The sequence below is a fragment of the Sycon ciliatum genome, chromosome 1 (assembly GCF_964019385.1).
Source record: "Sycon ciliatum chromosome 1, ocSycCili1.1, whole genome shotgun sequence".
Classification (NCBI taxonomy): Eukaryota; Metazoa; Porifera; class Calcarea; order Leucosolenida; family Sycettidae; genus Sycon; species Sycon ciliatum.
In genome coordinates, this window is record NC_088643.1 from 91,361,552 (window position 1) to 91,382,324 (window position 20,773).

The 20,773-nt window shown below is 47.3% G+C and overlaps 2 protein-coding genes across 3 annotated transcripts in view; one reads left to right on the top strand and one right to left on the bottom strand.

Moving 5' to 3' along the window:
- The window catches only part of LOC135806439 (putative Polycomb group protein ASXL2), a 38,174-nt gene extending 26,776 nt beyond the window's left edge, over positions 1-11,398 (bottom strand). The window contains exon 1 of the mRNA XM_065320621.1: positions 11,261-11,398. Within this exon, the coding sequence (XP_065176693.1) occupies positions 11,261-11,272 (12 nt within the window). The 5' untranslated portion in view covers positions 11,273-11,398. The remainder of the gene's footprint in view (positions 1-11,260) is intronic.
- LOC135806441 (transmembrane protein 272-like) lies at positions 11,315-20,699 on the top strand. 2 transcript variants are annotated; one of them, XM_065320627.1, is made up of 6 exons: positions 11,315-11,631; positions 14,547-14,604; positions 15,205-15,324; positions 17,820-17,879; positions 18,724-18,878; positions 19,707-20,699. In XM_065320627.1, the coding sequence occupies exons 1-6, from the start codon at positions 11,623-11,625 to the stop codon at positions 19,938-19,940; spliced, it is 636 nt and encodes a 211-aa protein (XP_065176699.1). In that variant the 5' UTR covers positions 11,315-11,622; the 3' UTR covers positions 19,941-20,699. The 2 variants fall into 2 exon arrangements, with proteins under 2 accessions (XP_065176699.1, XP_065176698.1); XM_065320626.1 differs by lacking the exon at positions 11,315-11,631 and adding an exon at positions 11,669-11,848.
- Positions 20,700-20,773: the final 74 nt, after the last annotated feature.

Below are 20,773 nucleotides of genomic sequence, written 5' to 3' on the forward strand. Positions count from 1 at the left end.
GACAAAATGCATTTTGACCCCCAAAATGCAAAAATATGCAAACACATAATCCGGAAAGGCCTATCTGTCACCCTCTTCTGTGCCTGACTCTTCCTGTCGACTATGACTCTGAGTATGAGTATGAAGTAGATCTACGTTATGCACCCAGCACATCCACCAATGGGCGATGGTCATACAAGTCACCTTGATCGTGGGTTGACCACAACGAGAGGGCTTGCCCAGGAGCCCTCGCTATGCTTTGCTGTAACTAAAAAGTGTTACCTACAATGTACATATAGGTGATCATGTGTTCAAATTGATAGAAACATCTTTGCAATACGGAAACGGATTTTTGGTTAAAAAAAGAAACGTTAACTCGTAACTCTAACTTCCCGATCTGCAGACAAGACGTTGCTGGTAGTTAGATTACTCTATAGTCCTAGCTATAGTCCTAGCTATAGTCCTAGCTATAGTCCTAGCTATAGTCCTAGGTCTTTTTCTCTTCCCTTTCCACACATAACATAGGATTCGAACCCGCACTACCGCCCTGCATGCATTCCCTGGCCTAGATACACTTCGCATCAATACACATTCCACCAAGTTGCGTCATGTTATGGTCGTCATGCCGTTGAAAACACTACTTGAATACGTGGCCCACGTTCAAGACTCGGATGGAGAGCCAATGATTCATTTATAAGAAAGAAAAGGACCAAGGAACTACAAGTTACGCTATAATGTCCACTAGCACCACCAGTTACAGTGAAACCTGGTTAGGAAGAACACTGATAAGACAAAAGTTTGCCTAAGAAGAACTAGTATTCGTAACTGTATTGGATAAAACCCTGTGTATTCACTGGGTAAAACATATGGATAAGAAGAACTCCCGTTATTGCGAACAAACATCATCGGTCCCTTGATGTTCGTCCTGAAGAGGTTTGACTGTCCATGACAATCAGCTCATGCGATAACATTGCACAAGTACTGATGTTCTACAACTAACTGGCTATCAGCTCTAGCTCATCGCATGAGCTGATTGTCAAGTAACTGGTGGTGCTAGTGGACATTATAGCGTAACTTGTAGTTCCTTGGTCCTTTGCTTCACTTTCTTTTAGTGGTACATTACGGGACATATTGTCGAGCTGAGAGAAGGACGCCATGGGCAGAAGTTGAAAAAAAGAATTAAGAAAACAATTCAGGTTTAAATAGCTACTATGATTTTTGACTATCAGGATGACATCCAGGAGCGATCGCAGAATACACGACTGACGTTAGGAGAAGTCTATAAAAAATCCCCTAGCATAACTTGATGAGGGTCAGAACCGGGTTCAACACCCATACGGTTCAGATGGTCCCAACGGACCGGGACTCTACCAACCGTGGATGGTTGTAGTAAGGTCACTGTTTCCGAACACATTGTCCTCCACCTTGTTTCATGCTGTCAACCAACAACATGTGTGAACTAAAACAAGGTTTATCTATTACGGGACATGTACCGGATCCTGAGCGCGTCAGGCATGGCGCGTCACGTGATGACGGCCCCGCCCGAGTCGGCCCGACGCCACACACACACACACACACCTTGACCTTGACCTTGATCTTGCCCATTGCGTACGCAATGATAGCGAATGTCGGAAAGTTCAAACTTGGCATGTCGTTTCAGGTCTCCTGGTCGACGAAATGGGCGTCCACAGACACATAGAAGAGGATCAGGAGCGGGCCGTGGCGGTGGGGTGCTACTCGCAACTCGTCTCCAGCCGGGACGATCTTGGCAACTCTCAAGCCAGGTGGTCACGCCGAGGTCCGCCACACACACACACACACACACACACACACACACACACACACACACACACACACACACACACACACACACACACACACACACACACACACACACACACACACACACACACACACACACACACACACACACACACACACACTTGTACTTGCTCACTGCCAAAACTGGTCACGTGGGTCTCCCCGGGAGAGGGGAGAGAGACTTAAAAGGAATCTTGGAAAGATGACTCAATTGGCCATTGAACCACCCAACGGCCGACACCCCCCTGAAATCCCCAAACTAGGGTGGACTTGAAATGATCCCACTTATGGGCTCACCACACCTCAGTAAGTGGGTGAGGACAAGGTGCAGAAAAAGGATTGACGGCATCAGGGTATCCGTCCCGGGATCCAACTGCAGGTACCCCTGCCCTCAGTAGAGGTAATACTTGGTACTAGTGTGGGTGGCTAAATCAGAGTGGATCTGATAAAAGCTTCACTAGCACCATTGATTACACAAGAGTTTATCTAGCCAGAAGTAGTCCATGGTTAACAGGTATGTATACTTCAAATAGAAAGTATATGAACCCTGAAACCAACAAAGGTGGTAGGTACAACAATACACCTTCAAGCAGCCGAGCCCGTTGGCAACAGGCCCAACACTATCTGGCATAAGTGTACCCACCAACCGAACTAGCTGGCACACACACACACACACACACACACACACACACACACACACACACACACACACACACACACACACACACACACATACTTGTACGGAATAAAGCAGTGTGGACTCTATTCTCTGTAAGCCCGGAGGAATGTATTGTTACTGTAGCCTGAACCATGCCTTGATGAATGCTGTGGGCAGGTGTGACCAGTTTCCTCTGCAAGGGGAAGTGATGTCAGATCCAAGTTCGTTTCCTCTTTCTAGCCGCGGTGTGCATTGGGGGTCAATTCACATGGGTTTGCCATGTGAATCGCCGTGACTGTTATCTGATGCTGGTCTTGCTCTGTTCACTCAGATCGTGTCCGCTATAGTTGTGAAAAGCTGTGAGTGTACATACAGTGCATTTGGAGATTTGCGTGGTTCTCTTGCGACGAGCGTACATGGCACATGATACATGATGTGTGTGTGTGTGTCCCGCAGAGATTGCTGGCATAATCACACGACCAACGCCCAACTGTTGGAGATGTGGGGTGACACTGATACCATCTGCGTCAAGGTTGCACAGCGTCGGCTAGAGTGGCTGGGCCATGTTGCCCGGATGGACAGTAGCCGGATGCCGAGACAGATCCTGTTTGGCTCACTTCCCACACGTCGCCCAGCACATGGCCCTCGCAAGCGCTGGAAGGATTGCGTTGTCTCCGACCTAAGAGTTCGTGGCCTCGCCAAGGAATGGTACCCTATTGCCTGTGAGTCCCGCGCTGACTGGCGGACTATGTGCGCCGAGCGTGTGGAGAATGTGCTTCAGCCTGATCCAGTGGTATGTGCGGATTGCAATCGGTCATTCTCGCGCCCTGGAGATCGTGCTCGCCACAAATGTGTGGTTGAGCGGGCAAAGCCGATTGCTGAGCAGCGAGGGGCTTGCCACTGTGGAGATTGTGGGCGTTGGTTTCGAAGCAAGGGTGGTCTAGCTGTTCACCGCTGTTCCGCACCTCAGCCTCAGCCTCCCGAGCCCCGGCAAGTCTATATGCAGGATGCCTGCTGTGCTGCGCACTGTGCTGTGTGTGCCCACTGCTTTCGGACTGCGCAAGGCCGCGGTCGTCACCGGTGCTCGAGGACTGGCCCGCGCCCGACTGCCCAGCAGCGTAATTCGTTCAGTCATGTACTAGTATGCGTGTGTTCTCGCCGGTTCCGTTTGCTCCACCATCTCCAGCGTCATCAGGCTGCGTGCCGCCTCCATCTTCCTCTCTGATGCCCCTCCGGGGCCCACGTGACCCATGTGGCAGTGGCTCTACAGGACAGGACAGGTGTGTGTGAAGTTGTATATGTATGAGCTCAATTAGATACGCCGGGGTTAGTTGTTGTCTCTAACTGTTTCGAGTGCTCTCTATAACTTGTATAAGAGCGATTGTCAATCGCAGAGATTCTCTCCGATCTACTCAGTGAATGAGGAGTAGTGTGTGTGCACCGTGCTAGGATTGGTCAGTCCTGGCGTAATGCTGAGGATAGTGATGCAGAAGTGAGTATCCTTGCAGGAGCAACAATGTACTAGTATAGTACTCCCCATTTCCCGGTTACAAACCCTGTCTACTGTAAAAACCATTATTCTATAAACGAGGCGTATATATAACGATTTCCCAAAATTGACTAGTTTACGTGTATCGAAGGTAGCGATTCTCACTCATTCTCAACGCTCAATAGGACAGTATATGTATCGATTTCTGTATAACGATTTCTATTTTAACGACAGATTTCTCCTCGTTAACTCGTTAGAGTTAGCACTTCGTTATAATATTATGGCTTTTACCATTTCTAAGCCCGGTCATATCCCTACAGTACTAGTAGGCACTTCAGTCACGTGACATGACCTGTCAAAAAGTGCTAACGCTGAATCGCGTACATGCGTGGCACCAAGGAAAGGCGCATGCATAGATCGATCTGTAGCTGCACGGAAGCTGCGCAGGGCCTTCTCGTGTGGCGCAGCATGTAGCTGAGGCCCTCAAATTTCGTTTGAGCCCACATACGTCATGATGCGGCAATTTTTTGAACTCACGTACAGTTCGAGTAAAATCGGCAAGGATTTTTCGGGCATTTCACTTGGTTGCACGCATTTGCCATGTAGCTCATCGTCTTCAGCGTCGTATTTCCTTTCGGGATCAGTTGTCCTCGTTCGTCCGACACTTTGCGCATTGCTGCGCAAGGAGAAATAATGCGAGGTGTTATTGGAAGCGAACCGCGACAGGCGTCCTCCCGGCAATAATCCTTGTTCGTCGGAGCCCATGCGCATGGCTGCGCAAGAAGAAATATTGCCAGGTGTTATTGGAGTCGCATCGGAGCAGTCGTCCTCTCCTGCAGGCGACGAGTAGGACAGTATATACTTCGGCGACTGGACCAAGAGAGCTGACATCAAAACGGCCTGCTCGGAACAAATCGTCAGCTGATCAGCAGGTGGCTTCCAGCGACCAAGAAAAGCATTGACGGTGATATTATACCAAGAATCCAGCACACACTCTATGCACAAAATCTCTCATGCTGGAGTTGCTGAAGTTTCAGTAGTCCCAAAAATTTGCAGACGATGTTCTATTGTAATAGTTTGTCATTTCTTTCCGTCAAATACCCGGTAAATTCTAGTTTGCTCAGTCTTCGGCTCATTGTTCTTCCGTACTCATCACCAAGTCAGTACTGTACATGTAGCAACAATGTTTTCTGGCACTGAATTATTGTAGTTACTTTATCTTACCTCAAAGTCTCATCTTATGCTTTTCCGAAGGCTTCTCTGCACTGTTTTCATGCTGTTGCGATGGAGTTGCTATGCTGTTGCTATGGAGTTGCCATGGTGACCATACCCGATATCTTCGTCGGAGCTGCCGGACGGATGAAAAATCCGAAGTTTTTCCAAACCATGCTGTTTCTGCATTCATCTGGTTATTTTGACCTGCTTCCAGCGAGCCTGGTATTTTGCCACTATAGACACTGAAGCAAGTTCTGCCAATTTCTGATATGCTGCTGGTGCCGTCGAAATACTGAAAATGCCGTTATTCAATTCTCCGACTTTGGGTGGCTATATCTCTGTGCCAAGTTATTCTTTTTGCTTCAAATTTTCTGTGGAGTCTTCCTAAACCTATCTGAATCGGATACAAAAAAGAAATACGCGTATTTCTCGTTTTGAAAAAATCGCCTGAAGTGCCTAGTAGTACTAGCTTTGTCAGTCTTATCTTCCGGCGCGGCATAGGTAGCAAACAGCCTAACAGCCTCTCTTACTATTGCCAGGCCAGTCACGGTTCTCCAGCACAGTGCGTTGAATCAGGGAGTACTACTCCCTGAGCTCAGCTTGAGATGTTGTCATTGATACAAATGGAAAGTAGCATGATCATGTTCTGCGTGCAAGTGACACACTTCAAGTGCTGCCCTGTGGGAGTGTTGCTGAAGTCCTACTCGGCCGTTGCTTTACCGTTTACGGTCCACATCTCAGCAGCCGTTGAACGTCGCAGAGGTGCTTTTGCCATCTCTTAGTATGTTCGCACTCATCAGTGGCCGGCCTTGTGGAAGCTGAAAGGTGCAAAGAAGATTTATTATCTACAGAACTGTTCTGTTCTGCTGCCTGCTTGCAGCGCTACCATCACTAGGCTTTCCCCTTCATTGATACGCACACTTTATGAGTGTGCTGATGTCTGTGCTTCTAACACTACATCCACGTGTTTGTCTGTTTAAAGGGGGGGGGGGGGGGGGGGGCTTACAGTTGCACCATCGATTTGTTCCTGTTTGTCTGCCTAGAGTGCGGGAGCATACGGCTCTACAGGATTCGGAGCACCATTCGACATGACAACTTTGACACACCCAGCCTCTGTCAGGAGACTGTCTACAAGTTCCGGCCTTTGGTAGCACCACTCCCTCTTGTTAGTCTTGTCACTCTGTCCTGTGGCTCTGTGCTGTGGCCGAGCTGCTGTCTATGCAGCCATGCCTATGGTATTGCAGTCTGTGAAACAGTGCCGGACCTTTCACAACCATCCACAGTTGGTAGAACCCCGGTCTTGCGACCATCTGAACCGTGTGGGTGTTAGCCCCGGTTCTGACCCTCTGTATGCTAGGGAGTTGCCATAATTAGACTTCTTGTTGTTGTACCGTCAGTCGTGTATTCGGTGGTCCTCCACCTTGTTACATACTGTCAACAAGAGTCCATAACCCAAGAGTATGCAACTGTGATCTCTTTTCTATGGGCCAGATGCGCGGCGCGCTGCCTTCATTACATCATTCAGCTGCAGTCCGCGCACTGCGGAAAATCAAACACCGCACTTTCCCTCCAGTTTGAAATGAACTTTCGTACGGAACTGGAGTTAACGCGCCAGAATTCAGAGATTGTGTAGGTACTGGAACGAATCGAGCAAAAACGGATGGGCTCGTGCGAGAAATTAAGAGTTTGAATGCATGCTTTCAGAGCGTGATGAAGGCAAGTTACGTAATGAAGGCAGCGCGCCACGCATGCAGGCATAATCACAGTTGCATACTCTTGGGTTATGGACTCTTGCTGTCAACCGACAACATGTTTTCAACAAAACAAGGTTTATCTAATACCGTAGTACAATCATGTACCCATACATGATTTTTTTACGAAGACTATCAATAGTTTTGTTGTACATGTACATGTCAGGGCCGGCGCCGGCGCCGCTGGTACGGCTGGTGCGGCCATGGCCGTACCAGTTTTCACCAATTCCAGCGTTCATGGGCTGCTCAGTGCGCACTTGATTATCTGGAACTGTCAGTAATGTCATGGCTTGATAATATTATTTCATGGACTGCACTTGACGTGTAGTCCCTGCTCGCTGCCACACGCGATCGATTTTTATGGCGCTCGCTTGTTCATACTTGCTCTGTGACGCCCCGACGGCCTTAGCCGAAGGCCGTCGGGGCGTTGGGCTATGGGCTTGTGATGATGAATTGATGATGACCAGTAATAAGCTATCCTCACACACTCCTTCTTAGAGTCTCTACCTCCTCAACTGCTCTTCTTGTCCAGGGGAGTCTACTGTGCTAGCTGACATATCTGTTGCTAGAGGAAATGTGCAGCTGAAACAAACAGACACTGCACATAGAGGTAGAGATGTATCCTCCCAGGATTTTGAAATTGGGCATGCGGAAATAGTCGGTATTGTAGCCGACCTGGGGCCGTACCACCCCCCCCCCCCCCCCCCCCAGGTGCTGGCTCCGGGCCTGCATGATGTACATGTACAGTTTAAATGTTGATTACACGCTTGCTGTGGAATGTTGGTGGCAATATGGAGCCGGCACCCGTTTAATTTTTTTTTAAGCGAGCAAGATTTTTCGGGCACTGACTCTGTTGCCATGTTGATGTCTGAAGCAGGGAGTAGTACTAGCACATGTACTCCCTGGTCTGAAGTAATCTCTTCACATACCAGGCTTCCTGTTTTTGTTTATTTGTTTTCTGACGTTTTCTGCTGGCTGAGCTCCTTGCTCTGTGTTTGGTCCGGAGACACCCCCTGATTTAGGTACCATTACCTTTGGGTTATCCGTCATAATAATAATAATAATTTACATACAATGTATATGTCATTTGGAACTCATATATTGAGCCAATAACGAGAGAGCTTGGAAGCTCAGGGCCCTACGCTATGCTTTTTTGCCTTGATGACCTAGACAGAAAAAAGCATAGGGATGTTATAAAATTCTTTAAAAAATTCCTTTTTTTAAAGACATAACCTGGGATTCGAACCCGCACTATCGCGCCCTGCATGCATCCCCCGATACACTTCGCATACATACTAATTCTTCCAAGTTGCTTCACATTATGATCTTGCATTTGAAAGCCCTATTTGAATATGCATTGTGGCCAGCCGTCTTTGATGGTACGGTACGGTAGGGATAGGTACGGGACAGGTACGATCGAGGGTAATACGACACCGTCTCCCGTACCGTACCATCAAACACAGCTGGCCACATACATGTACAGCTGGCCGCAATATTCAAATAGGGCTTTCAAACGCAAGATCATAACGTGAAGCAACTTGGAAGAATGGGTATGAGTGCGAAGTGTATGGGGGAATGCATGTAGGGCGATAGTGCGGGTTCGAATCCCAGGATATGCCTTAAAAAAAATAGGAGAATTGAAAAATTTATAACATCCCTATGATTTTTTGCCGTCAGATACGGGATAGCGCCAGGCGTGACACAAACAAACAAACAAACAAACACACAAACACACAAATATCAAATTAAAGCTGTGTGGACCCTGGCTAGCGCCAGACGTTACTGAAGTAACGTCTTCTGCATAGCTACGGGAATAAAAGTAATCTAGTTACAGTGGTGGAGAGTTACTCTAAGGGTGCGTTCTTAAATCCTCTCGGAAAAGTTGGAGACTCTCCGAAAAGTTCGAGAGCTGTTCTTATATCCTCTCCGAATTTTAGGAGGCTCTCCAAAGCTCTCCAAGCTCTCCAAGCTTCAGAGGTGGTTGAAACTTGGAGATTCCCGCGGTTTGGGATCAGCGCATGCGAACTAGGCTAAAAGCCACGTGTTGATCATTAGTGTACGCATTTCCCTTTTCGCATACGCACAGCGCATACTATTTTCGTGGCACTCAAGATCGCGGCCCCTTTGGCGCTTCATTTTGCTTGACATCTGCAAAATATCTCCGAGACCCGTTCTTGAAGAATCCCAGTTTCTTCGACTTCTCTTTTCTTCTTCTCCTAGAAGCTAGAGAATTTAAGAACGCACCCTTAATTAACTCGTTTCCATTATGTTCTTTTCCTTTGTACATGTAATTGATGGGTGTTTCCACTGAGTCTTGAGATGTTGCATAATAATCAATAGTACTGTTTTCACTGATCAGTCTATCTATCTGGACCCCGCCACGCCATGCGCCAGGCAGTTGCATGTCCTGGGCCTATCCAGTACACATGGTACATGACTGTACATGACTACTTCATTGACATTGCCATTCATTTCGTCAGTTTTGTGGGTCTTTTGACAGGTAGCTAACTAGTATTAGTATTACTAAACTAGCCGGCCCGGCCCTGCAACATCGTCACCGGGGCAAAACAAACTGCCTGGCTGACTCATGAGTCATGCAGCACTGGCCACTGTGAGTGTTATGTCTGTAACTGGCACTACTAGTACTACTAGGCTAAGTATCTAACTACAGTCGACCTACCCTTATAACGATAACCTCTATAACGATATCACCCTTATAACGATATTTTTCTGGCAAACCAAATCACTCCATTGACTTGTGTATACAATGCCTTACCTCTATAACAATATTGCTATAACGATATTACCCCTATAACGATATAAAATGGGCTGACCAATTGACATTTTCCATTTTATAACAATATCTAGCAGGGAATATGTAGAGCCTACTATCCAGGTAGGGCAAGCTTCACTTGATAAGTCGTTGGGACATGGCGAAATGCAATGGGGCACCAGTTGGCACCTTACTGTGCACATAATGTGCATGTATGTCAGTTTTTTATGCTATGAAGAGTGTAAAAAAGAACAAAATCCATGAATTATGACGTATGTGTATGAAATGAACCAGTTACCCCTATAACAATATTACCCTTATAACAATATTTCTTGGTGTGACGCAAATATCGTTATAAGGGTAGGTCGACTGTACTTGTAGTCTGTCAACGCACTGACACAGGATTTTTTGGGACGCACCTGGAGATCTACCCGCGTCTGCGACCTGACACATACTGACATCGCTAGGCGATCTGACACTACAGACTACAGCCTACACAAGCTAGCCTACAGCGTAGATCTACTACAGTAAGATCGGGCGCCGAAGAACACCTCGCCGAAGAACACCCAGGCTGGAAAACCGGCAAAATTTAAGAACAGTCCAGGCTAGAATTATCAGATTTAAGAACACTTTTAAAATTTGGAACATTGTACATGTATGGGAGGTGAGTACATGTCATGTACACGTGTAACCAGTAACTGCTACAGTCATTCCCATTTACGACACCCACTAGTTTAGAAGTACAGTGGTCCCTCTATAATCCGGCACCATTTGTGCCACGAAAATCTGCTGGATTAGGGAGGGTGCTGGATTAACAAATCTGATTTACTGCTGAAATGTGCATGAAGAGGACATTTTGGCTACTGAAAATTGTGCTGGTTTATCGAGGGTGCTGGATTATAAAAAGCCGGATTAGAGAGGGACGACTGTACTACATTGCATTAGAGAGGTTCCGGGGTACGATTTTCCGTGCCAAAATCCGTATGGGCGCTACGGATTTTTTCCAGGCGTGCTCCATACGATTTTTCGGCACGAGAATCCGTGTGGACTGGCTTTCATACGAACCATGCTTCGTATGGAGATTTTGCGTCATCGGGTGCAGAAAGATTTTTCGCGTACAAATTTGGTACGAGAAACTTCGATTTTTCGCGGGAAGTTTTGATTTCGGTACAAATTTTCAAAATAAAAAGGCATAGCGCGGGAATGTGACGTGTTTGCTATCGTAACCTAGGCAATGACGGCCGGCAAACACATAAGTAATTAGTTCCGTACCCCGGAACTTTTCACTGCTCGAAAACGACGTATAAAAAATCCGTAGAGCCTCCACGGATTTTGGCACGAAAAATCGTACTCCGGAACCTCCCTATTACATGTACATGTACATGACAAACGTCATGACGTCACTCGACTCGCCGCAAGCGTGTGAATAAGAACGGTCTGGCTAGAATCAAAAATTTAAGAACTTTCCTAGGCTGCGCTTGAGCCCCTGCGTTCTTCGGCGCCCGATCTTACTGTACAGTACTACTACTAGCGCTACAAAAACTGCATTCACTTGGGTTACATCTTACACGTACCGGTATGTCCATGTCGGCTCAGACTCGGCTGGCTGCATGCTCCCGCCGTCCCGGCACTGCTCCGGCGAAGACCGACACACACACATCCGCATCTCACCATCTAGTCTGGTCTCTCCGACTCCGAGTAGATCCAGGAGTATGTGCCCTGCGCCGAGGCTGATTTTGAGTTTCACCGTTGCACCTTGCCGTAGTTGCATTGCTTTGGAGTTTGGTTTGGAAGCGAGGAGACGAGCTGATTTCTTGTTGCGGAAAACTAAGTAAGTGAACTATCTTGACTGCAAGGTGCTATATCGGAGGAAGCCTAGTCGTACCCGAATTCGAGCGTTGCCTGATACAGCTCCACACCAACCGCTAGCGCTAGCATGGGAGAGGTAAGGCCACTAGCCGGGGCCCGGGGTAACGGAAATGCATGGTCTTTCATCCATGTCGCTCAGTGACCATACACTGGTGACGTACACAAGTACCTACACTAGGCACTGCATGCACTGGCCCCTGCCATGGTCTCTGGCCGGTTCTGGGGAGTTTGGTCAGCGTGCGAATAGATCTACTGAGTACTGGCCAAATGCGGATTGCTTGGAAGCAGGAGTGGTAAGATTCTTTACGATTCCCCGCTTGGGTAATCATCTAGTTTAGGGTCCCAAATTATTTCGCACTTTCCCAGTGTTCTGTTGTTGTTGTTGTTGTAGAAGTTTATTTAATGTCGCACCACAAACAGGCGATTTCGCCTCCTTTGATACATGTGGACGACAGAAGGAATGAGAGAGAGGGGGGGGACAGAAGTATGGAGAGAGGAGGGGTAGAAATAAATAAGCAATCAACCTCAGGGCTACACCAAAGCGAAAACGGAATGGGAACATACTATATACAAAATAGCTTCATACATATATTGCAAAACACGTTTACTATTCTTCAGTCCGCTATACCACAGAAACACACTAGCCGAAAAGCATTTAAACGGAGCCATGATGCGCTTTTAGCAGGGCACAGAACTGAAGGTGGCTGGGCCCGGAACGGAGATCAGGCGGGAGCTGGTTCCACAGGACTGCGCCGATGAACTGCATGGTCGCTCGACCCGCAGGACCGGGCCAAAATGGTACTCGAACGAGGTGATGTGCTGCTCCCCGAGTGCGGTCACCAGTAACTCTCACGAAGAAGCTGTGTACTTTCTATGTACTTTCTGTGTACGTGAGAGCGTGTCAACCCCAGAAATTTGCAAATCGAGATCAAAAACACAGTACTACTACTACTCAGTACTACAGTAGTAGTAGCTGTTGATATGGGTTTTTTCATCAGAACCGATCAGACAGGGTACTGCTGATGAATGCTGCGGAGCAGGGAGCCGAAGGTGTTTCGTTCCTCTCGAACTCTTTGCCTCCACACGAACTCGCAGAGGTAGGTTGGAAACAACTCGCGAGACGTGCCGAAGTTGCGTTGAGCTGGCGCTTTGCACGCATCCACATATTCTCCACATTGTTGGTATGGATGCTCTTGACATAGTGGCAAGGTCTGCATCTCCAGCGAAACCCATCGTGGCTTCCTGCCTCCTACAGTCCATTTCAAAACTATAGACGCGTACCTAGGCAAAAACCGTTATGCCAGCATCTATACCACATCAAATCTGTGATCACTGTGTGCATAAATTTTTCCAAATTGGGCGTCTGTTATCCAATCCTTTAGAAACTATATGAGAGTAATTGTGGAGCGGTCCTGAGCAATATTCCGAAAACTATTCTCAAAAAGTTCCAGCCAAATTTGAAATAATATTTCAAAAACCCTACGCGTCTATAGTTTTGAAATGGACTGTAGTGAGGCCACATCGCGCACCGCATGTGTCACAGAGCATTTCGTTCCTGATAAAGCGCCGAGCGGCAAGGAACTCGACAGTGGCCAAGTTGGGTCCTGGAAAAGATCGGCACAAGGGTGAACACGGTCCACTGCTCCATCAAAATTGCATCATTATGTCTCCGTGAGGGACGGCATTCCGTATCGGCGCACCGGGACGCCCAGCCATTATCACAAAGTCAAAGGAAACAACTCAGTACTAAGGACACAAAACTTCGAAACACACTCAAGCACGCTCTCACGTACACAGAAAGTACAGAGAACACTGGGAAAGTGCGAAATAATTTGGGACCCTAAACTAGATGATTACCCCTGCTTGAACGATTCTACACTCCTTTTATTAATTTTGAAGTCTATTTCTCCATAAAGCAAGCCGTAACAAGACTGATAGGATTTCGGCCATATTTTGCCGCAAAAGCACTGAATTGGAGAAATCATGAAAATCCAGGTCATTTGGCTCCACTTGCAACGGTACACTGTGTGGTTTGAACCCCAGTAGTCGAGGGACCTTCTTGGACCCATTTTCAAATTTAAATTTTTTTCGCTGCACTGCACCACCGTGTACAGAAAGAAAAAATAAATTCACGGTTCGCGTGAGACTCGGCTGCAGGCCGAGTTTTCCGCGTCTGCGGGAACACCACCACCCTCTACAGATTAAGGCGCAGATGCAGCTCCTACTGTGTACGATAAACTGGTCACCAAATACAGGTTACGTATCAGTCTCGTTTCAAAGTGTCCAACACACATGTGAGCCGCATGCCAAGTTAGGGGTCGTCGCAAAAGTTTTCTGTCGTCCCTGAAACGAACATCGTTCATTTCGTGCTTGGACCCCCTCCCCTCCCTCTGAAACGAACACAGCTTGCTATGCTGGACGACGAAAATCGCATGCATGTACATGTCATGTGTACAGTGTCGGTCGACATGCGATTTTGGTTCACACCCCCTCCCCCCCCCCCCCCAAATGAATCATGTTCGTTTCAGGGACGACAAAAAACTTTTGCGACGACCCCTTAGAGCATCTATCCGAACTCGGCTCTCTTCTTCACCATGACGTCATCAATATCGGGTATAGTGCTGGCCATAATGATGTAACGGATGCTGCGAAATTTATGAATCACGCGCATTATATAATTATTATTTGTCGCACGCCTTTCATTCTGCACCTGCCCGTGTCCGGTGCTATAAGAATGAGGAGTCTGTGTGTGTGATATGTGTGTGTGTGTGTGTGTGTGTGTGTGTGTGTGTATGTGTGTGTGCGTATGTGTGCACGCACATGTGTGTGTGTGTGTGTGTGTGTGTCTGTGTTTCCTACCTCTATAGCCTTTCAAATCTTTCGGCTTACCCAGGCTAGTCCTTCACCACTGCAAAATCATATTCCAAGTACTACATAATATAGATGTACCTATTTCTGTGACTTATTCCCTGTGCGTGCGAACGTGAACAGAGTTCGAGTCCATCGGCACCTCCAGGTTACGATGCCACCGCCAATCCAGACCTGGAGCGTAAGTTTTATACTTCAGTACTAAGTTAGATGTATCGACTATAAGGGCACACGTAACCAAACTGGGGAGGGTAGGAGTACCATACCCTCCTCCACCACTGTACACACGGCTGGTGGGCCCACAGAGGAAAATGCCCCCCCCCCCCCCAAAGTTGGGCCAAACACACACACACACACACGCACACACACACACAAACACACACACACATCCTGATGTAGTACAGCCTAGTACCCAGCATTATGTAATGTGCTGTTATACACAAAAGGCACAAGGAGATTTACAGAGTTCGTCGTAACTCGGAGTAACTTGTCTTGATTCCCGCCGCTACAGATTTTTCAAAGTTAGAGCCCTTGTGTCAGAGGGCGACTGCATGACGATGATGGTGCAGTGCCTTAATACATGACATTGTACTTTTATTAAGTAGTCAGCAGTACTGCATTGCACGCAGTTCTCAATTCAACTTTTCACTGAATTCAGTTCTGTGTTTGTGTGTGTGTGTGTGTGTGTGTGTGTGTGTGTGTGTGTGTGTGTGTGTGTGTGTGTGTGTGTGTGTGTGTATGTGCGTGCATGTGTGTGCAATATTATGTGCATTGTCTCCAGGTGGCGGGGCACCGCCGCCATCCTATGACAACTTGTTTGGGAGGATCAAGAACACGAAGTCCAAATCCAGTGGTCTGCCGGATTTCCTGAAGAAGTTTGCATATGTCCTATGCTCATCTAGTACGTGGAGGTCGTGTGATGTTTCATCCTTCTTTCTGGAATATGCCGAAAATGTTGTGCTGCTGGTGCTACCATGGTGATGACTGCCATTGTTGCAGTGCATTAGTGTTGCAAAAGAAAGATCCACGAGCGGGATTCGAACCCAGCACCCCTGTCTTTCCGCTGTTTCCGGGGCAGTGCCCTACCGATTAGGCTACTGGGGATCACACACACACACACGCACGCGCGCACACACACACACACACGCACACACACACACATACACACACACACACACACGCGCGCGGGTCATTCTTGCTACACTAGATTATCAATCTAGTTATTGGTATATAAATCTAGTTATTGGTATACGGGAACAGGCAGGCATAGTGGGATGGTCTAAGACCATGATTGAGAAACAGAGGGTACCAGGTTCAAGTCCTGCTTGGAAGCGGAAGGATTTTTTCCAGCCGTGCTGCGACCCACAGTTAATTGGGAACTCGTGGCCTGGCACGAGGGTAACATGGATGCAGCTAATGGGATTTCGGTCTTTGACCACTTGGTGGTGGGTCTGATCTACTCACCTCCCACCGTTCAGGCGCTGCATCTGCGCCTTTGATCCTAGAGGGTGGTGGCGTTCCCACGGCGGATGCGGAAAACTCGGCTTCCAGCCGAGTCTCACGCGAACCGTGAAATATTAATTAATTATTGGTATACGATGTTCTGGAGTGTGCGGCAGAGGTATTGTTTCCAAGTGTTGTGTGTGCCGCAGCTAGTGGGTGCAATGTAGACCAGGCTGTATCAGTAGTGACGGTCGATTCTTCAGCCTTGCAAGCTGTTGAATGGTGCAATCCCAGCACAAGTTGCTAAGGCTTCTGCTGTAGGATCGCCTCTGAGGATGGGTGCCAAAGGTTGCTTACCATACCACCATTCCTATCAGGGGCGTCGGACACGGTACGGTCACTACGGTATTGACCGTACCACTATTTGCCCCAAGCACCCTGTGAATCAATAAAATGCACTGATTTGATTTCCCCTACGAGTAAATTGTACTTCAGATGGCTGACCGTACCACACTAAATTACCTTCCGACGACCCTGCATATTTCCCAATGGCATACCCCCCCCCCCCACCATCTCCTTTCGTCTTGGCGGCAAGATATCACGTTCCAGTCCCCCCCCCCCCCAGCCGGTGGACAACCCTAGACCCCGATTGTCTGCTTTCTACCAACAGAGAAGTGGCAGCCTTCTACTATTCTGTATGCGAAACTACGATCGTACGTTGTACTTGCTTCCTTGATTCCTGGCTCTATACCAGAAATTGTAATGGCAATTTTTCGTCCTTGCCCTTTCAATCGGTGTAGCCTTGTTATCTGACTTCGAAGTACATTAATTTCACATGTTTTCATGGTACGATCTAGCAAGAATACTGTACTCTTGGATCTACATGTATCTCACAGAGTCGGTACATTTGTCCTGCAAACTGAGGGGTATGTTTGGGATTGGGTACTTTAAGTTTAAGGCCTCATGGCTGCTCCATCCTACAGAACCAGCCCCACACTTGTCCATGTAAATAGCGCGCTGAGACTGACCGGTATCAACCAGGGAGTAGTACAGTATTATACTACTCCCTGATATCAACCATCCATGCATCGTATGCACAGGGGTAATGAATTCGGTCACCAGTAGGGGTGCGCGGATTATGCTCGCACGCACCCGATATTATGCTTTCGGGCATTTCCCGCGGAACTTCGAAAGTATTCTCCCAAAACATCGAAAAAATTCTCCAGAATTCCCCCCCCCCCCCAAAAAAGAACCCCAGCACGAACCGTGCCTTGCGCATGCTCTTTAGTATGCAAAATGGACGGTCAGGAACGTGACCAGGGAGCCCTACACATATCATATGTGTAGGGCTCCCTGAACGTGACCACTGCATGCAGGATCTACATACATGTACATGTCGCCGGCCAGCATGCCCATTCGAGTTTTCCAAATAAAGCAAGGACCGGTGTCGTGTCCGGGTGTTGCTACATGTACATGTACGTGCGTCCATGGATGCGCGCTTGTTCTCTGGCAGGTCAAAATTGACAGAATTCCCCAAAAACTCTTCTGAAGGTCAATGGATCCGGCAAAAGATCGATAGAATTCCCAAAATTTTCTCAACGATAGTATTCCCAAATTATTCCGGGAATAATCCGCGCACCCCTTGTCACCAGCAGAAAAAAAAGCTGGAGCCCCCCCCCCCCCCCTCATACAGGATCCTGGGTACGCCCCTGCTTTGGCTGGACCCATGCTGGTTTGTCATCATTTGGAGAATCAAACATTTGCTGTCTGTCTGCCGGTCTGCCTACTGCAACAGTAGATTGCTGGACCACACAATCAGACTACAAGTATACTGATTGATATTGATATGTTTTAAAAAAACATTATTTTAACGCTTCAACGGTTGTCTTCTTTAAAATGATACGTCTGTCTGCATCTGTCTGTGTGCCTTTTGTGCTTGTCGGTACTCAACAGTTGCTTGCACGATCGTGTCCTGCATCATGCTGGGACTACCCATAGCTATGATTGTGATTGGTAAGTACTTCCTTTCTCTCGTGACCTCCCAGGCGTATGCAACTCGACCAGGTTTACTGTAGTATGCCCAGGTTTACTGTAGTATGCCCAGGTTTACTGTAGTATGCCCAGGTTTACTGTAGTATGCCCAGGTTTACTGTAGTATGCCCAGGTTTACTGTAGTATGCCCAGGTTTACTGTAGTATGCCCAGACAACGTTGAAAACTTGCTTACTGTAAGTCAACAAATATTCGCCGCATATTTATTTTCGGCTATTTTCGGCCTGATCATATTTGGCCGAAAATGACTGTGTTGCAATTTTGTTTTTGCTAGGTTCAGTGTGACAGTGTATACAGGCAGCAGCAGTACAGGCCGAAAATTTGTTGCAGCCGAAATGTGTTTTAGCCCTGGGAGGCTGAAATTTGAATGGGCCGAACATTTGTCCACTTACAGTACATCACACGATGCGGTGTTCATATCATGCACATCCCCAGAGATTTTCTCCCAAGCGAGTAGTAAAAATACTATAGCACTCCCTGACTGAATATAGGCAAATTGTGTGAGTAGTAGTTACACACACACACACACACACACACACACACACACACACACACACACACATGCACGCACCTGCGCGCACACACACACACACACACACACACACACACACACACACACACACACATACACACGTGTGTACATGCATTGTGCAAGATTGTTAACTTTTTAGTATGTGATGTGTGCTTGTGTGCATACACGTGTGTGTGTGTGTGTGTGTGTGTGTGTGTGTGTGTGTGTGTGCGCGCTTGCGTGCGCATGTGTGTGTCCATCCATCCGCACGGACATATTCTGCCTCCTCTACTAGGTGCTATCTACAAGAATGACTGCGAGGCGCAGAGGTTCATTCCGATCTATTTGATTGTGGCGGGATCGTTTGGAGTAGTGCGTGCATTATGCTGTGCTAAGAAGGGACTGTCAAAGGACGACGATGAGGATAGTGGTGCTGACGGTAATGCAAAGGTGGGTGAAGTAGTACATGTACATGGATGCTATAGTGTACTTCAAAGTAGCTGTAAAATTGGTACACTCCGCACGAATGATATGTCATCGGTAGGGGTGAAACAATTATACCGAATACTCGCGTACTCGCTCGGTTCTTTCAAAAATAATCGTACTCGGAATAAATCAGAGTACTCGTTCATACATGGTACATGCATTTACCACAGAAATCTGCAGTTTCAGAGCAGCAGTCGGCAGATATTGATGTGCAGACTGTGTGGTTAACATTTGTTCACCAGTAGAGAGAGCCCAAAATGACCCACCAACCAATCCACTCGAGAAAAATGACTGCCACTCGGTTCAATCAGGGTTGTATCATGTGATTTTAAGGCCCTTGGTGTGCAATTTTTACGAGATGAATACTCGAATACTCGAATATTCGATCGGAGAAAATCAGAGTACTCGAACTCGGGATCTCAGTGCCAACTTTCACCCCTAGTCATCGGAGAGGTTGAAGTCAGCATGCAAGAACTGGAATATTGAACTCGGCCATGGATGTTGCCGTTATTGATAATTGGTACCATTGCAGATATCCACTGGTATCACCCTCAGCAAGTTTGATATGGCATTGTATAGGATATTGCACTGTTTGAGAACGATATGGTGCATGCACATGTGTATCGCCATCCAAGCAATTAGCATGGGTGAATGAAACGACAGCTAAGGCTTTGCTTGTCTGCACCGGCGGTGTGTACTGGATGTGTACTGGGTGTGTGTGTGTGTGTGTGTGTGTGTGTGCGTGCGTGCGTGCGTGCGTGTGTGTGTATGGCCATGCATCTGTTAATACAGGACTGTGGTGGAATCATAGACATTTTCCTGTTTGCCTGGCTAATCTGTGGAAGTGTGTGGGTGTACAAGATCTACAGCCAAGTCCAGCATGACAACAGCGATGCACTGTACTACTGTCAGGCGACAGTGTACAAGTTTGCCTTTGGTGTGATCACTGCCTCTTGGTCACTTTTCGGCCTGGTCCTGTGTTGCGGCTGCTGTTTGTGCATCTATGGTATTTCTAGTAGTGACTAGGACACCGACATGCATTGCACACATACATATCCTATGTATTGTGCATGCGACGACCTTGACAGGCGGTGCACCAGTCCCCACTCAGTCTACCTCCATTCACTGAGCTCTCAGCTTCCTTGCTCTTGTGTTTTCCTGCTTGATGTGTGATAGTACTGTAGTAGTTTGTATCTGTGTCGATTTGATACCGTATGCCGGCACTCTGTCTTGCTTGTAGGCGTGTTCATGCCAGTATGCTTCTGACATTCAGTGGAGTGTCTTATTCTTCTCACTATATCAGTATCTAGCTAGCATTCTTTTCAAACTACTTTTTCTTTTCTTTTCAGAAGTCGATCAAGTGCGGGTAGTGTAGCTGTGCCTATAGCCTGTAGCTGCACTCAGTGCTTGTGTACATTCAAAAGCACCATAAAAATCGATCAGATCATGCTCACGACACTGCCTGTGCCTGTGCCAGATTGCTTTGTGCCATTTGTGCAGTACACAATATACACATGCTTCTTGGAGCCTCGTGAACTTGTCAAGCCGCGTTGGTCAGCTTTACCTAGACAACCAAGGTTACATCACTTCTACACGACTTGTTTTGTTTTACTTGATGTTTGCTTAGAGAGCGTGGGACTCCAGGTAGTGACTAATTTTCCTCTCCTTTTGTATGATTGTTCTCGTTTTTTTTTAATTAGTTCTAGCTTCAAAGTTACAGATGTGTCCATCTTGTTCCGAACAAGAATAATTTTCCTATGTAAAAATGCACTGGCTAGAACTTGGCATGGTCATGATATGGGCATACCGTGATACTGTAAGACCACTTTGATAAACAATCTGGGGATTGCAAATTCGCA

What these genes read in the sequence shown, in the direction of transcription:
- LOC135806441 (XM_065320626.1), top strand. Translation starts at nt 11,684, where the DNA reads ATGTCGCTCAGTGACCATACACTGGTGACGTACACAAGTACCTACACT. An exon ending in CATAGCTATGATTGTGATTG is followed by an intron (nt 17,880 to 18,723) that starts GTAAGTACTTCC and finishes CTCCTCTACTAG; the next exon opens with GTGCTATCTACAAGAATGAC. An exon ending in GTGCTGACGGTAATGCAAAG is followed by an intron (nt 18,879 to 19,706) that starts GTGGGTGAAGTA and finishes CTGTTAATACAG; the next exon opens with GACTGTGGTGGAATCATAGA.